This window comes from Cyclopterus lumpus, chromosome 21 (genome assembly GCF_009769545.1).
Source record: "Cyclopterus lumpus isolate fCycLum1 chromosome 21, fCycLum1.pri, whole genome shotgun sequence".
NCBI lineage: Eukaryota > Metazoa > Chordata > Actinopteri > Perciformes > Cyclopteridae > Cyclopterus > Cyclopterus lumpus.
The window spans coordinates 7,552,079-7,569,077 of NC_046986.1; the positions used below are offsets into that span (position 1 = coordinate 7,552,079).

General features: G+C 44.9%; 1 protein-coding gene across 4 annotated transcripts; it reads left to right on the top strand.

Moving 5' to 3' along the window:
* Positions 1-205: 205 nt before the first annotated feature.
* aff3 (AF4/FMR2 family, member 3) lies at positions 206-15,910 on the top strand. Of its 4 annotated transcripts, XM_034562276.1 has the most exons (19): positions 206-406; positions 2,250-2,294; positions 5,336-5,395; positions 5,895-5,928; positions 6,028-6,085; positions 7,164-7,215; positions 7,593-7,627; positions 7,779-7,968; positions 9,887-11,884; positions 11,988-12,115; positions 12,239-12,395; positions 12,503-12,597; positions 12,782-12,845; positions 14,085-14,221; positions 14,357-14,428; positions 14,554-14,647; positions 14,767-14,816; positions 14,936-15,141; positions 15,250-15,910. In XM_034562276.1, exons 1-19 carry the CDS (start codon positions 335-337, stop codon positions 15,369-15,371), a joined length of 3,669 nt encoding a protein of 1,222 aa, XP_034418167.1. In that variant the 5' UTR covers positions 206-334; the 3' UTR covers positions 15,372-15,910. The 4 variants fall into 4 exon arrangements, with proteins under 4 accessions (XP_034418167.1, XP_034418168.1, XP_034418170.1 ...); XM_034562277.1 differs by lacking the exon at positions 2,250-2,294; XM_034562278.1 differs by lacking the exon at positions 206-406 and having other exon boundaries at positions 2,275-2,294; positions 5,899-5,928.
* Positions 15,911-16,999: the final 1,089 nt, after the last annotated feature.

Below are 16,999 nucleotides of genomic sequence, written 5' to 3' on the forward strand. Positions count from 1 at the left end.
CTGCACAAACTGAAAATAAATAAATACTTTAACACAGATTTAAGAGCCCCATAATTCATAGCATCCCCCCCTCCCCCGGTGTGTTTAGCTGCTCTGACATCCTCATCACGCCCATTAAACGGTGACCATCCAAGAGTCGTGATGTCCCTGCGTGTGTCATCTCTGACGTTCACCGGCCCGCCCACTCCCACCCCCACCCCACGGTGACACGGACGAGACACTCTCCGGCAGCAGCGAGGAGCCGGTGCGCGAGCGTCACCGCATCCGCAGCTCTTAACGCGAGGAGTCCTCCCTGGCATGGACCCCGGAGGAGAGCGCTGAACACCCAGGAACCATGCCTACTGTCCTCGCTGGAAAAGGGAAACTTTCCATCGGCGGGTTCCTACTCGGATGCGCGTATTCTCAGGTGAGAGGGAGCATGTGGGTTATAGAGGATTTAATAAACTGCTTGAGGGTATCCTTTCATATTGTTCTTGCATATAGGATGAGTGCATATTTAAAGTCACCACATTGTACCTGCAGGTTATTCGGGAAAGAATACCCACTAATTAAATAAAACAAGAGGATCACTCCTGCACAGTCGTGCGTTGTTGTGCTCTTCATAAAGAGTCTAGTTTACAGATTTTTTTTTATCGTTTTCAGGTTTCACTTAAAAAGGCACTTAACACAGATGGAAGTCATGATTAGAAGCTGTAAATAGCAGGAAATAACTTCAGTAATTGCGGATACTTTGAGAATGTAACAGGTGGTGCACTCTAGTTGGCTCACATGATGCTTGTTATGATGGCTTGTGGTTTGTTTGGCCCTGGGGGAGTTTTACTCATCAGGGTATTGCACCAGAGCTGTAGCCCGTGGTGCTGCTGGGTGTATATATGGACATGTGAAACATATTGCACATGATCGTATCCAATGCTAATGGGTGTGTTAAGTGCAAACTGAGGAAGCAGGCCATGGCTTTTCGCTTGTGCAACGCCACAGGGAGGTAACATACTGTCTGTCCGTGTTTGTGTTTTTATTTCATTCAGCCCCTGCCTTGTGGCTGTAATAATCAGACAGTTTTCACACACGCACTGTTTTCCATCCGCGGGCTAAAGAGTCCAGCCACTGAGACACTGACCTTAGTGAGTCATGCATGCAAGAAGAGACAGTTTCATAAACTCACACATGCACGCTGCACTACACACACACACACACACACACATTTTCTGCTCTGCATACTTATGCTGCACAGATGGCACAGAAGACCGAGTGAGGCGTAAGAGGAGAAGAAAAAAGAAGAGAATCACCAAAATGAAATGGGATATGAGGTGTAAAGGAAATGTTGGAGATAATAAAGATATACAATGTGAGTTGTTCTGCAGATGAGGTCCACATAGAAATACAGACATTGGAAAAGTCAATCAAAAACCAAACAGTGTGATGAGTATTATGAATGAGGAACTGGAGGAAACAATATTCTTTTTGGTACAAATAAGAAATCCACACAAAGCTCCCAGTCAGAATGACACACGCACGTACAGTGGAAATCACATCCACATGCACACAGTCATGTAGAGTCATCTTAAAGCTGGAGCAGCGTGGGTCCCTGCATGCCTTCGTGCCAACAAGGTGGTTCTGAATTTTCGGAGCTGAGTTGTGCAAACGGGGGGGGGGGGGGGGAGACGTTGGGGAGAGGGTGAGGGAGGGGGGCAGGAGAGGGGGGAGGGTTGCCTCACGCGGGCTGAAGCAGAAAGTTCCTTTCAACAGAATCAGCATCCGACTGATCATCTGCAGCTGTGATTTCTAAGATATGAGTCATCAACAACCCCGTCTCAACTCTCACAATTATATTGTGTGTGTGTGTGTGTGTGTGTGTGTCTGTGTGGTTTACAGTAAAGTGTGACATTGAGTTGTGAATGTTGTAGCAAAAAGCCGGGAAGCAGAGTTCAGAAGGTGTTTGTGTGTTTGTGTGTTTGTGTGTTTGTGAGATAGACTGAAAGTTCACATCTTGAGCTATACTTGTGAAAGATATGAATGAGCTGCGTGTCGATGTCTATGTGCGCAGCTATATTTGAGATAAGACACCTTCATTTAGATGCTACAATTTGGTGTGTGTGCTTTCTTGGTGTCTTGTTGATGCTGCACGTGTGTGTGTGTGTGTGTGTGTGTATGTGTTGTTCTGAAGTGTCACCGAGCTCGCTCTGATCCCGGTCAGTCTTCCTGTGACTTTCTCCTCATTGACCATCGCCTCCTTTCCTCTGTTTGCACAGGTAACAAGAAGCCAACACAAAAGTTGTGCCAAATATATTCTGGAGGTAAATAATACTTTTTTAAAAATAATTATTAAAAGTAATAGACCTAATAGTGTTTAGTAATTGTTTGTGAACATGTGCAATAATTCGTGTCATATTGTGGGTGATATTTCTCTTGAATTTGCATGGGATTATTATTATATCTTATTCCAAGTTTGATCAATAATAATAATAATAAATTCTATTTGTATTGCACTTTATATTTAGCAATCTCAAAGTGCTAAATATAAAATAATTTATGAGACAACATTGTGAAAAATGTCTCGATCTTCAGTTTAAAATAAATTCAAACACAAAAAAAAGCTGCAAATAATAAAAGTGAGATGCTGGAATCAGTAAATGCATCTTGTTTACAATGCTTTAAAAAAACAACAACAGAGAAACGCAGTAAATCCTCACATTGGGTGACATAAACCAATGATTGATTATCTATTATAGTTGCAGGTATGAATAAATTAATCAAGGTTTTTTTTTCCCGAGGTATCGAAGTGGCCCTGAGGTTTCTAGCTATTTTTCCCGTCATGGTGGAGATATTAAAAATGCAGAGGATGTGTCATGTGCTATTGGTCCTGTCACCAGCGTGGGGCAGATAGGGGGAGCGGAGGAGGAGGAGATGAGAGATACGGAGCATGTGGTGGAGGAGGAAGATAGCAACACATAATGCTCCACCTGGGAGACCTTGTTGTTGTCGAAGGAGGAAAAGGGGCTGAGAGCTGGTGCTGTGTCCTTGGTGACTGCAGGAGAGATAACCAAGTGAAAGGATGAGCAGGAGAGAGGAAACACTTTCCCTCCGGGGCTTTACTGTAGAGGATGACAGGAGTGATGAGGAGGAGGAGGAGGAGGAAGAAAAGCAGAGTCACCTGCCAGGTTCATAAAAGATGTGTCACATATCACTTACCGCGCAATGAAACTTTCCTACTGGACTCGAGGTAAAGAAATGATTTGCTATTTTGAGTTAGGTGAGCTTCAGCTAACAGCTGGTTAGCTTAGCATAAAACACTTAGCATACAAACTAGAAACTTGGGGGAACAGCTATAGGCTAAATGACCACTAAACTAATTAAAATGCTAATAAAATGGCCGTAGGGGTCATGTGCCGGACCTCTTCTTGGCCACAGGTCCCACGACATCCGACCTTTTCAAGATGTCGCTCACTGTTTCCACCCCTCGTCACACACATGTACATTACACAATGACCCCCCCGCCCCCCCCACGCTTCCACATCATGACACAGCGATCCAATCAACGGAGATTATAATCAGCACTGTGGAGGCGGAGCTCTCACCGCGTGGCTGCTTTCCTCTTGAGCACCGTGCAGTGAGAACAAATAAGATACAGGATACATTTTCATAATAGGCCAGGTGTACAATCATATGCAATTATCATTTTGGTCTTCCCTCGGGGTGAGCGGGGACACAAGCCGGTCACTGGACCGTGAGCGTTCGCCACAAAATGCATTTCGAAATGTAAAATACGGAGTCATTTGTAATCAATCATGTTTTTGTAAAAACTGTTTTGTTAACTCAAAAGGGCTCCGAATATTGGCTCCTCTGGCAAGCCTGCGTCGTCAATTTCTTTTTTACTTCTTATTTTCTATGTCAATTGAATACGCATCCAAAAACACACAGTCATAGACGGTGACGCCGACTGAGACATGGCCGACATGGCTCTTTGGTGAATATCTACTGGATGTTGTGGGTTTGTTAAAGGGTGGGGTGTGAAGAACAAAGAGCTGATATTTGCTTTCTTTATTATATATATAAATATATATATATATATATATATATATATATATATATATATATATATATATATATATTTGTTGTTGTTCTTGAAATATATATATATATATTTCAAGAACAACAACAACAATATATATATATATATATATATATATATATATATATATATATATATATATGTTGTTGTTGTTGAAATATATATAAAACAAATATCACAAGTTAACTCAGTATGAACTGATGTCTTGAAATTAAGAAAAGCAATCACATTCAAGAAATTGTAACAAGCCAAACCCATCCATCCATCCATCCATCCATTTTCAATACCGCTTATCCTCATTAGGGTCGCGGGGGCGCTGGAGCCTATCCCAGCTGACATAGGGCGAAGGCAGGGGACACCCTGGACAGGCCGCCAGTCCATCGAGGGCAAGCCAAACCCATATTTATCTTAAATAAATTAGTCTTTGAATAATAATCTGTTGAAAGACCACTTGGTATCTTCATCACTATCGGTACCCCGTAGTACATGACCCCCCTTTGGACCCTTTGGTGGCCTCTAAAAGGACTAAAAGGTGCAGATACTGCATTCTTCAGTTGGCTATTGTACCCTACAGCTGTACTGGGATTTTACCAGTTGCACTGGGTACTGATGATTACTTGTAGCTCCACCTCATATCGGTCCATGTTCTCAGAGCCACGTTTCATGCATCAGGTGTTTTGATGAGCCGTCTTGTGTTCTGGCTCGCTGATTGTGCACTTTTGAGTTTGCTGCCTTTGAAAAGCTAAGAAACTTGACAGACTGATGATACGCAGGCCGGTGCTAAATTATGTCTTTAAATACTGTGAAAAGTCATACAATTCCAGCGGATACTTGAAATACCTGAAAATAGATACAGCCGGAGATCAATAACAAGAATAAACTAAATCTTGACACAGCTGCAAAGGGCTCACACGACTCTTGGTCTCTTGGTCTACAAAGGACTCCCCCACACTGAGACTAACCCTCGTTTATATCTTGTCACGCTCCCCCTGGTGGGGAGGAACCGTGCTGATAACGAGTCGGCTGTAAAACAAGGCTGTCTGAACCGTGTGTGTGTGTGTGTGTGTGTGTGTGTGTGTAAATCAAAAAAAAAAAGGGAGAGATAAGTTGCTCCGAAAGGAAGGAAAGAAAATAAAAAAAACGTTTGAATGACAGATTTAGGACGTCTGGAGTTTCTGCATGTGAAGAATGTCAATCACAGTGGCGTCTCACTAATTCACCTTTGATACCCCCCTCCCCCCCCCCCCCCCCCCTTCTGTTCCACAGGACATGACCCAGCAAGCCTTCGCGGGGGACCAACGAATCCTTTACAGCTCTAAGTCATGTGTGAGTATATTGTTTATACGCTCGTTGTTTATCTTTGATAATTAAAGGGGAACTCCACAGATTTTGCATAATAAAGTCTCCACAGGAGAATCTGATAAACTGCCTCATATTATGTCACTTGAGGCAGTTTATCAGACTCGGTTTGGTCAAAAGACGTCATGTATGCAAATTAAAAAAAGGTGTGGAGTTACAAAGAAGTGAACTTACCGGACCTCTGAAGACTGCATTACCAGTATAGCACGCCCGCATCTCAGAAGCAAACTGTCAATCAAGTTGCATTGTGGGTAATGTAGGCGCCAGGTTTTGAAGAAGAACGTGTGGAGTAAAGAGCCCGATATCTCTGGTTGTGCTGCATGAATATTTGTTCTTTTTTTTCTTTTTTTTTCTAACTGTCCATCGTGAGTCTAATAATATTTTACCGTCGTGCGAAGCTAAATCCGAGGACTCTTTTAGACATGCAGAATTCTGCTCACAATCTTTTGTTCTCTTTCTTCCCAAGGAAGCAAAACCACCGGCTGCACAACAACGGCAAAGTGAGAGTTCAGAGAGCTCGTCTGACGTTTACAGTTGGTTAATATATACGGTGTGTCACCTGGTTTTAAATATGTCTTCTCTCTCTCTTCCTCTCGGAGGTCGGGGGGATGTTCAGCTGCGAATGACCCGTCACCCTCGCGTGGCACCTCACAAATCGTAAGTGGGTAATGAGGAAATATGATCCGCTGGAGATCATCAAACAGAGACAATATAATATATCACGCACGTAATCTATGTCTTCTTTCTCAACAGCTGTTGTAAAATTAGGCAGAAATCATCAACATCCTCGTTTGCACAGCTACAGAGAAAAAGCATTAAGGAGAGTGAAGGGAAATAGACGTATAGAATGAGTCAACACAGCGTTTCAGGCTACGTAACAAAGGTCAGGTCAAAGGTCAGCTAGCATTCCTGAAAGCTCTCAGTTTAGATCAATGTGCTCCTGGTTGTTTTCTCTTTACATCCTCTTTTTACTCTGAAACACATGTTCAGAGCTATACGCCAACTGAAACTTCTTCCGTGTGCCAAGCAAGTAGGAAACTACTAAAAAATGCAAATGTCCTCATCCAGAGCCGGTGTTTGGTTTGTCTGTTTAGGGCCACCGTAGAAGCATGGAGATATCAAAGGCTCATTCTGAGCTAACAGAAAGGCAACGATTCTTATTCTTTTAGGTGATTATACATGAAAACATATTATATTAATAGATAGATCCCCCTGAATGCTACACACTGGCCCTGAAGCAAAAAAACCTTTACTGAAACTAAAAAGGCAAAAGTGAAACCTGAAACCTTCAATAAAACTCAACTGAAGAAAAAGAACGCAACTTCTCTGCCCCAAACGAATGGCATCTCACTTTCATCTTGCCTAACTGGGACCTTCCACCTCCCCAGGTGAGCCCAACAGAGCAGGGGTCCAGATCCTGAAACATAATACAAGGTTTCTACGTTGCTGCTGCCATCCCAATTCATCTACGGGCACTCATTACATACCAATAAGCTCTCCAATAATACTGCAGAACTATAGCGTACCGATCTCCGTGCCCAGCCCCTCCCTGCTCAGAGGACACAATTAGGCAAAACCGGTTTACACTCTCCCTTGAAGGCAACCTTTTCACAATATTAGTGTGTGTTTGATGTTGATGGAAATCTTCAGGAAGACTTCAAAGTGTTGAAAACTATGGATCCACCAATATGACACGATCGAATGTACAACGTTGTGTGTTTTTCTTTGCTCGCAGCATGCTCGCTGATGACCTGAAGCTGAGCAGTGATGACGACGACACCCAAAGGGTAGGCGACTCTGTTTTTTTAAAAGTTATTTAGAAGAAGAACGTAATATGTAACTGACGTAATGTTGTTTTTTGTGTCTGCATTACTGGAAGATGCATGTTTTATGCTTGTTTTGTAAGATAGCAGTGTCTTCTAATTACACGTGGGATGGGCCAAATGTTTGGTATGACAGAGACAGACACATTAATTGTTTTTCAGGTAATGCTTCATAGTGCGCACACAAACACCCACACACACGCAGTTTAGCTCAACTGCCAATCATGTAAGAACTGTTTCTGTACTTCTGCTACTAAGTCTGATAAGACTTGAAGACACTTCGCTGCTGCTTTGTAAGTTTCTTTCTTCTTTTTTTTTGGTGCGTGTGTGTGTCCCTGAAGGCAACTCATGGGCCGGCTTCCTGGGTTGGACACAGGTACTAGATTACAATTACCGTGTGGCAATATTGTGCATTTAAGTGGAATTGTGTGATTAACAACTGTATCCGTCTGCCTCTATATCTCTGTGTGTGTGTGTGTGTGTGTGTGTGTGTGTGTGTGTGTGTGTGTGTGTGTGTTGACTGACAGCCTGTCAGCACAGCGAGCGCACACACATGGCAGGCGAGTGAGACATTCCAGCTCGGACTCTTCGGGCTCAAACTCCACCGCCGAGTCGTGCAGCAGCAGTCTTTACTCCCGGAGCCCCAGCCGGAGCCCAGACGTCCACCCCGACCCGGCATCGCCTGCCGACACGCAGCCCCCGCGCAACAGCAAGGAGGTACCAATGCCGAGCCACAGCCTCCTTCCTCTCCCTCTGCTCTCAATCGTTCCTCCGACCGTGCCCGCCTCGCCTGTACGTCTCTCCCTCTGGTTGTGCGCCCTCGGGTGAATTCTCGACAGGGAGTGGCGGCCTCGAGGCAGTCGACGGCAGGTATGGAGAGGGACAGAGGAATGAAGAATGACTGTTAGTTGGAGAGGAGGAGGAGGAGGAGGAGGACGAGGAGGAGGAGGGGCAGAGCTAGCTTTGGGAATTAGTGCCTGGGTGTCATGTCAACAGCCCTAGTCTTAAAGAAGAAAGCCCTCGGGAGGTGGAAGTCATCAAGACTCGATCTCATGTTGACATCTACAACTAGAGTTACCTTTGCTTTCCAAACAACAGTGCGCACACACACAAAGGATGTGGGCTACTTGCATATCATTTTCTCAGATAAGTACCGGTATTGTATGGGTGACTTAGCGCTTGTCGGTATGATGCACTTTAGGAGGCATTGTGGGGGTTGAGACGTGTGCTACGTGGGGATTGAAGGGGGAAACCTGCTCTTCTTTTATGAATGGAAAGCCCTGTAGAACATAGTGGACTCCATTACTAAACATGCACTACGTCGGGCCCCTATAGAGAGGGAGGGAGTGGAGTGTTTGGGGTTGGGGGCGGGGGGAGGGTGCAGTGTGGGGTGGGGGTGAGGGGGTGGGGTGCACACCATGTGTTTTTCATTTACGTGGACTGTTTAAATGTCTCCCAAGGAAGAGATGGGGGTTGGAGTTATGGAAGCAGCGAATCCAGAGTTCCAGGTAGCGAGAGAAAAGAGGGAGGGCCAGAAAAGAAGGAGGGAGAGCAGTCGAGACGGTACAAGAGATGCAGTGTCTTCTTTGGAAAAGAGGGCGAGGGATGTGGGGAGGTGGTGGTGTTGGGGGGGGGGGGGTCACTGTTTGACTTGAGGAGTAGAGGTTTAATTTAGTTCCTGGTCAAAGACGAGAGAGAGAAACGGGAACGTGAAAGCGAGAGAGAAAGAAGTTTGCTCTCCAGCCGTGAGTGTCCTCTTTGTTTTTTGTTTTTTTTCCTGCGTTTTTCTTGTGCTTGTCTCATTTTCGGTTGCCAAGCCAGTTGTTAAGTAAACATTAGGTGATTCATTTGGCATAATTGGATGGGGGTTGAGCTACTGTAAGCACATATGTGGACTGTGAGACCATGTAGAAAGGAGGGTAAAAATGTCAGTTGGAATTTTCGTGAACCCACACTTTTTAGACATGAGTCATAATCCAGGGTTGTTTTTTTTAATTTTTTTTTTATGCAGTTTCAATGGTTTCAACAGCAGCGGGGTCAGATATTTTGTTACGTGCACTTGAAATGGTTCCTTTGCAATGTGAGAATATTGTGGTATATTGTGTTTGTCATTCCTCACGTGGTTAAAGGTCTCTGCTTGCACCTTGTTATCTCTGAACTAACAAATCTAAAGACATGTGTACGGTGGTGGAATGTAACAAAGTGCATATAATCATGTCCTGTACCCAAGTACAATGTTGACAGACTTGTACTTTACTTGAATATTTCATTTTTTCTGCTACTTCACTCCTTTATATTTATATTTAGGAGCTTCAGTTACTCTTCATATTGGGATGTTTCTACTTTTAAATGATGACACATACTGTATGTATGTTCCCTGTTCCCATATAACATCCTTCTTATCAAGTCACTTTAAAATATTTGTCTTTCAAATATGAAAATAGAGTCATACAAGGAACCAAATGTAGTCATAATTGTGTTCATACAATCTGGGCTGTTTTGAACTGAGACTCAACTTCGCACCTGTCTTCAAGTCATAGAAGGTGTGCATTAAGCCTCACTATTAGCAACGATTGATTTTAATTTCATGTGGTTTATGATTCATATTCGTTTCTCTCTCCTGTGCTTTCTTAAGACTGATCACCCCTCCGTGGCCCAGTGGCAGTTGGATAAATGGCTGAAGAAGTCCCGGAGAAAATCTTCCAGCGGTGACCGAGTGCCCTCCGAGAGCATTCCAGGACGTCCTCCCTCTCCCCACACCCAAAGAGCCCCATCTCCAGCCAGGTCCTGGGACAGCAATCAGGAATACAGCCCTAGCCAGAGCCCTATTCCCAGCCCACAATTCAATTTCAGCCACCAGACCTGCCACCTACCTAGCCCTGGTTACAGCTTCTGCCCTAGCCCCAGCCCATTCCCCAGCACATGCCCAAGTCCCAGCCCGAGCCCCGGGCCCAGCCCGATACCCAGTCCGGCTCCAAGTGTTTGTCCCAGTCCGTGTGGGAGCCCGAGAGCCAGCCGTAGCCCCAGCCCTATACCGAGAGACCCTCCAAGAAGCCCCAGTCCAGGCCCACCTGCTCTTTCCAGGGTTCGGCACTGCCCTGAGGTTCAGAGAACACAACCTAGCCTAACGATCAATCCCCACAGGACGAAAAACAGGTCATGGATTACCCCATTGCCTAACACCGAAACCAGGAGCAAGCCTACAAACAGCACTCATCCTCAGCCGCCTCACCAGCACAGGCCCAAGACTCGACCCGCACAGGACCGAGAGCAAAGCAAACCCAAGACTTCTACTGTTTTAAACTCTAACCAGAGTCACAGCCATAAATCTAGACCCACGTCGAACTTTCATCCTAGTTCTAAACAGCTCTCTGAGGCTCCCAAACACACTTCACATTTTGAGCAAATCCAGAGTAGCAGATCCAACCACAACTCCAACCACAAGCCCAGGCCTACATTTCAATCTAGCTCACAACTTAGCCCAAAAACATCAAAGCACTTAGTTCCCACTAATCGTGAAACCCACTCTGGTCATAGTTCACGATCCCAATCTACCCCGAAAGTTGCAACTAATCATAATACGGGGTTGAGCTCCAGATCAAACAATAGCCTTAAACCCAGGGCCAAGTCTTCGGAGGCTACAGCCCCAACTCCTGTGCATGTTAATCATACTACAACAACACGGAAGAAACCCCAGTCCAAGGGTCAGGAGGGAGACCTCAGAGGAGATCATCTGACCCAAGCTGAGGGGAGGGAACACGAGAGAAAAGAGGACAGATCTCGGAAAAAACAACAAAGGAAACCGGAGAGAAAGGTAGACAGGAGGCTGGCGGAGGAGCAGCTGCATAGACGTCCCTGGATCCATAGTTCGACAGAAGAAGAGGAGGAGGAGGAGGAGGAGGAGGAGGAGGAGGGAGAGATAGAGAAGCAGAGCAGGAGAGAGGAAACAACAAGGGTTGAAAACAGGAGAGGGAGGGACCAGCAACTTAGACGTGAATGGCAAACCGTCCAGGTCCAACCAGGACTGCTGACCAACACTGAGCGACACCGTCAAGAAGACGACTCACACCATCAGGGGAGGACGAAAAAGGGAGGGAGAAGTGAGGAGGAGAGAGAGTTCCCGAAAGACCCGTCGCCTCCTCCGTCACGTTCCCCGACTCCTCGCAGACCATCCTCCTCGCCCTCGGGCTCCTCCTCTGCAAATTCAGATCCGGAATCTGAATATCAGGCTCCGATCACCAAAGTGCCAGCGGACTCCACGTCTTACAAGAGAGGGCGGCAAGGTCCGGGCAGGCCCGACGCCAACAGACCGAAGGTCGTGCACCCCAGAGGACCCGCCTCGGGTCATCCAAGAGAGGAGCAGCAGAGTGAGGGGAAGCAAAAACTCTACACCCTGGTCCCATTCGGGCGAGGTGAACAAACCACAGGGCCTTCCCGGCGAGGGCTCAGGAACCTGGTGGTGCAGATAGACCTCTGTCTTCTCAAAAGGGTCCCGGACAGAACCCCGAGTTCCACTGTTAAGAAACCCTCCTCCTCTTCCTCCCCTTCATCCACCAGGGACAAGCAAAGAGAGGCCATGAAACACCTGTTTGTCCCCGAGGCTGTGACGAAAGACGGCAAAAGGAAACGCAAGGTAGACGAGGCCTGTGTATTTCCTCGATGTGTATATATGTAAGCATCGATACGGGCGTGTTCTTCAACGCGGGTGTGTGTGTGTGTTTTGTGTGTGTGACCAGTTGGAGAATGGAGTGTCACACAGAGAAAGCAAGAGGAGTATTCCTCATGCAAATGACCTGCCGGGCCACACGGAGGCCGTATCTCACACGGCGGAGCGCAACTTTGTGACGGAGACCGTGCACAACGGGTACAAATAACGCTGGAAAACGCACACCACACAGACGCAAGTGCGATCGTACTGTTCGCACAACTACAATGCGCGTGTTGTACGTGTGTGTGTGTGTGTGTGTGTGTGTGTGTGTACTTGCAGGTACTTGGAGGAGTACTTGGACAGCAAGAGGCCGCTGTCGCCGCTGTCTCCTCTGTCCGACAGCCCTCGGTCCACCAAGCCTCTCCCCAAATCGAAGACGTCAGAGCAGCACCACGTCCACAAGAGCAGAGACAAGAATAGAGATTCCGCTTTAAAGGTCTGACAGAGAAGTGCTTGTTTAGATCATCCCGAATTTTTATTTCTCGCTTTTTGGTTTACTTCACCTTTTTTTTTTAATTTCCTTCACCCTGTCTCACCGCACAGCCCAAGATGGAGGTGGAATGTGCAAAAGTGTCGAGACCGCCGTCCGAGTCCTGGGGCCTGGCGGGTCACAGGGGCGCCGTGCCGAGCAATGAGACGTGAGCCACGCGCCGTTTCGTGTGATATATATATATATATATATATATATATATATATATATATATATATATATATATATACGCACCGACCAGACGTCCATGTGTGTTGTGATGTGTACTGGTGGCCGGAAAAAGGCGTTGCGACTGCACAGCACTTATTGTTCTGTATTTCTGTGCATCTTAGTCCGCACCACGCTGAGTACTACTTACATGAAGCTAAAAGGATGAAGCACCGTGCAGACGCAATGGTGAGTCATTGATCTCGGGTCTGAATGTAAATTGCGGCCAGTGAAGCTAAAACTCCCCCCCCCCACACACACACACACACCACCCCCCTCCCACCCAGGAAGAATAGCCGCTGCTTTGGCTGCAGCTATTAGCGATATTAATACATTTAATCAAATGAAAATTGAAGAAGCACATTTTGGGAGGTGAAGTGTGAAGTTGAGCTCAGTAAGAAAAGCACACAAACAGTTTCATGTACACACTTTGTTTTCAGGGACGGTACAAAGTACCTCATGAGAAACATAAAGAAACTGTATGCATGAACTATATAGTGTATTTGAATGCTAAGCCACGAGGCCTGTGTCAAATTACTTTGGATTTTTGATAGGTTCATATTTGATGAGCAAATCAGAGAAGTCAAATAAGCGTTTTTAGGTAGACCAGTAAAGAGGACGCTGCATTAATCTAAAAAAACTAAAGATACATTATACGTTTTTTTTTGGCATCTTGTGGAGACATGAACTCTGTTATTGTAAGTTTTTTTTAATGTATTTTTGTATGGTAAATGGCAGTAATGTTGGTTCAGGGTTGTGTAACATAAATAACACCTAGAATTTGTGAGCGATGTGGTATATTTACAGGGAGAGAGATGCTCAATAAGAACATATTCACTGCCCAAGAAAGTCTTAAAGAGATCTTCGTCTATTACAACAACAAAAAAACAACAACAAAAATGGAAGTTACTGAGTGATTCAGTCACATAGTGTTTCCAAAACTCAAAACATGAATTCTTTAGCTGTTATCCAAGTGAGAGTTGCATCTTTAAACACATGTTGTGACCCCACATATCTGCTAAAACCAGGGAGAAAACAATATTACATCTAATATTTCCACTATGCATTTTATTTGTAACACACTTTGTTATTAAAAAAAGAATCTCAGAGTGCCACAGAGGCAGTACATAGTTCAAAACAAACTAGCTGACAGTGATTTAACACAAAGCCTCCCTCCACTCGTCTGTCTGGCTTGACTGAAGCTGGCAAATGAAGGTGAAGAGACTCACACTTGTTATTGGACACCTTTGATTTTTTTTTACCACCTTTTTTGTTTTTTGTGCTAAACACCTCCTGGATACACCGTTCTACAAAGAGCTCATTCCTACTTGTTTTAGACACTTGAGGCTATGAAACTATTTCTTTCATGTTTGTCTCTCTCTCTCCCATCCTGACTTATGTTGCATGTCTTACATCCATGTCATCCAGGTGGATAAGCTGGGGAAGGCTGTGAATTACGTGGACGCCGCCCTCTCCTTTATGGAATGTGGGAAAGCAATGGAGGAAGGGCCACTAGAGGCCAAGTCTCCTTATACCATGTACTCAGAGACAGTGGAGCTAATTAGGTGAATTGCAAATTCATGCAACAACAAAAAAACAAGATACAAGACATTTCTTTTTATTTTGAGAAACAAACATACACTCTCAGACATATACGTGAGCTGCAGCTCAATTGGTAACCGCCCCCTGTGTGTCTTAAGGTACGCAATGAGGCTGAAGAGCCACTCCGGCCCTGGAGCGAGACAGGAAGACAAACAGCTGGCGGTTCTGTGGTGCGCATGTAGTTTTCATCTGTTTACGCCACATATGTATCTATCATCACATTGAAGGAGGACCTGCATTTCGACGATGATTTGCGGGCCACTGACCGGAGTCTCTTTGTTGTTGTCGTCCACAGTTTCCGATGCCTCGCCCTCCTCTACTGGCAAATGTTTCGGTTAAAGAAGGACCATGCATTTAAGTATTCCAAAGTTCTGTTGGACTACTTTAAGGTACATCTAAAAAAAAATTCAAAAAACAGGTTCTGGGTACATCCAGAGAGATTTCTGGACGGTTTTGGGCCGGATGTAAACATCTGGGTTTGGGTGGCTAATTGATGGTGTCATTACAGAGTTCTCCCAAAGTGCCTTCTACACCACCCTGTTGGAGTGACTCTGGGAAGTAGGTGGATAATAACTATATTACATGATCTCTGTTTGATTCATTTTGCTTTTCATTCGAGCCACCAAAATGCTCATTGATCCCTACCACGCTGAATGTGCATGTATTTTCATCACCAGGAGCACGGGAGGAACACCTTCTTCCCTCTCGCCCAACGCCAAACACCTCGGACGGGGTTCACAGGAGGCCAGCGCCTTCCCCTCTCTCATCAGCATTCCCCAACGTATCCACCAGATGGCAGCAAATCACCTGAACATTACCAACAGTGTCCTGTACAGCTACGAGTACTGGGAGGTGGCAGACAACCTCACACAGGAGAATAAAGGTATAGAAGCGCCTCTGATGAACATGAACATGAGCCACACGTGTAAAAATTGATGTTTTGTGAGGATTTTGAGATCACTGTCTTCATTTCATTTTTTTTCCATTACAGAGTTCTTCAACTACTTGAATACTTTGTCTGGGCCATTGACTCTTCACAGTAGCATCGCTCATGCTGTCCAATACACCAGGCAGGCTCTTCAGTGGATACGCATTAGTGCCAAACTGAACTAACAAGGAGAGGATTTACAATAATCTGTCTCGCTTTGAAGAGGCAAGACTCTGGATCTCTATGCAGCCGACAGGAGAGCGCCGATACCTTCAGAGCTGTTGGTTGAAATCCCGTGGAGCCCGACGATCCTCAGAGGATGTTGGGGTGCTCACTTTGTGCAAAGCCTTCTGAAGGAGCAGTCTTTGAACGTGTCACTGATGAACTATACCTGCAGCTTCTTCCTTTACCGTTGGATTAAACTGAGGAGTCGTGTGTGCTATGGATTCAAAGTCTGTAATAATTTGCCAAATGTCCTGCGTTGACAGAAACGGGACTTTCTTTTTTGATACTTTGGAAGAAATCGTTTACCCAGCAGACTTTTTCTCTCGGGCCAAAACAGAAAAAAAAAGTTCATCAAAATCCACTTTCTACCAAGTAGGAAACGTGTCTGCATCTTTTCTAATGAAGGTTTTAATTATATATATATATTTTTTAATAAATATCTTTTGTTTTCACTTTTACATGTTTTTACTGTGCAATATTCTGTTTTTAGAAGAAAAGAAAAAAGAACGAAAGAAATAAAATGTTGAGTGAGTTGCTGACATTCTTTTATGGAAAACAAATATTTGTGTATTTGTGTTATTTATTTTGTGAACAATTGAAGTCGAAGAGGTCACACACGTCATGGTATTGTGTCTGGTTCAGGAGTTTGCATTTTAAAATACCAGCTTCTTACAGCCTTAGCGGAAAAGCTATCATTAATTTTTTTATTATTTGAATTGTACAACAAACAAAAGATGTGGCATGGGAAGGTATGAATGTGGGAAATTCTGCAGATACAGGCGTACACTGTTTCTTCTGCGTCATTATTAGTCATCATTTATGAACAAGGATGCCCCAAATACACGGAAACTTGTTTCATCCCGTGTCCTTTTGTGCCTGCAGCAAACATTCTAACGTTTTAGTCTTAACGTTCTCAGAATGTTATATTCCTGATGTTATTCCTTTACAGTCAGACCTACTGTGCTCTAGACGAGGCAGTGATATCACAAGGCTATTAATTTACACAATCACGTCTGTGTTGTTGTTGTTGTTGTTTTTGACAGCTGACCTTCCTGCATTTTGCAGCTGCAACTGTGCAACTTTTAACACGGATTAAGTGTTTAAATCCTTCGTATAGGTTTAATATTATAGTTTGCTCTTCGTTTGAAGGTTGAAGATTTTTCTTTTCTTTGTCTTTGTTTCAATCCCTGACACACACACACGCACACACACACACACACACACACGCACGCACACTAGACAGGCGACACCGTGTCCGTCAGACTCGTTTGGTCAAGCAGAGATCTCCCCGTCGCTCCACACACACACTCACACCACAACCATCAATCACTCTCCATCACTGAGACTATACTTCCTGCTTGCACCGAAACGCACCGACACAGAAGTCGCGAATGTAACTTCAGCATCCGATGTCTGGTGCCATAGCAACAGAGACCAACCAATAAGGGAGCTCTTCGGGACACAACAAGCCTTGGGTCAGAGCATCCTGGTGTGTTTTAGTCTGTGCAATGGGATTTGTTGCAAACGAGCCGAATGTACATCCCATAATTACCTGCTTTATTCCACTATCACTTGAAAGGGGACTGTT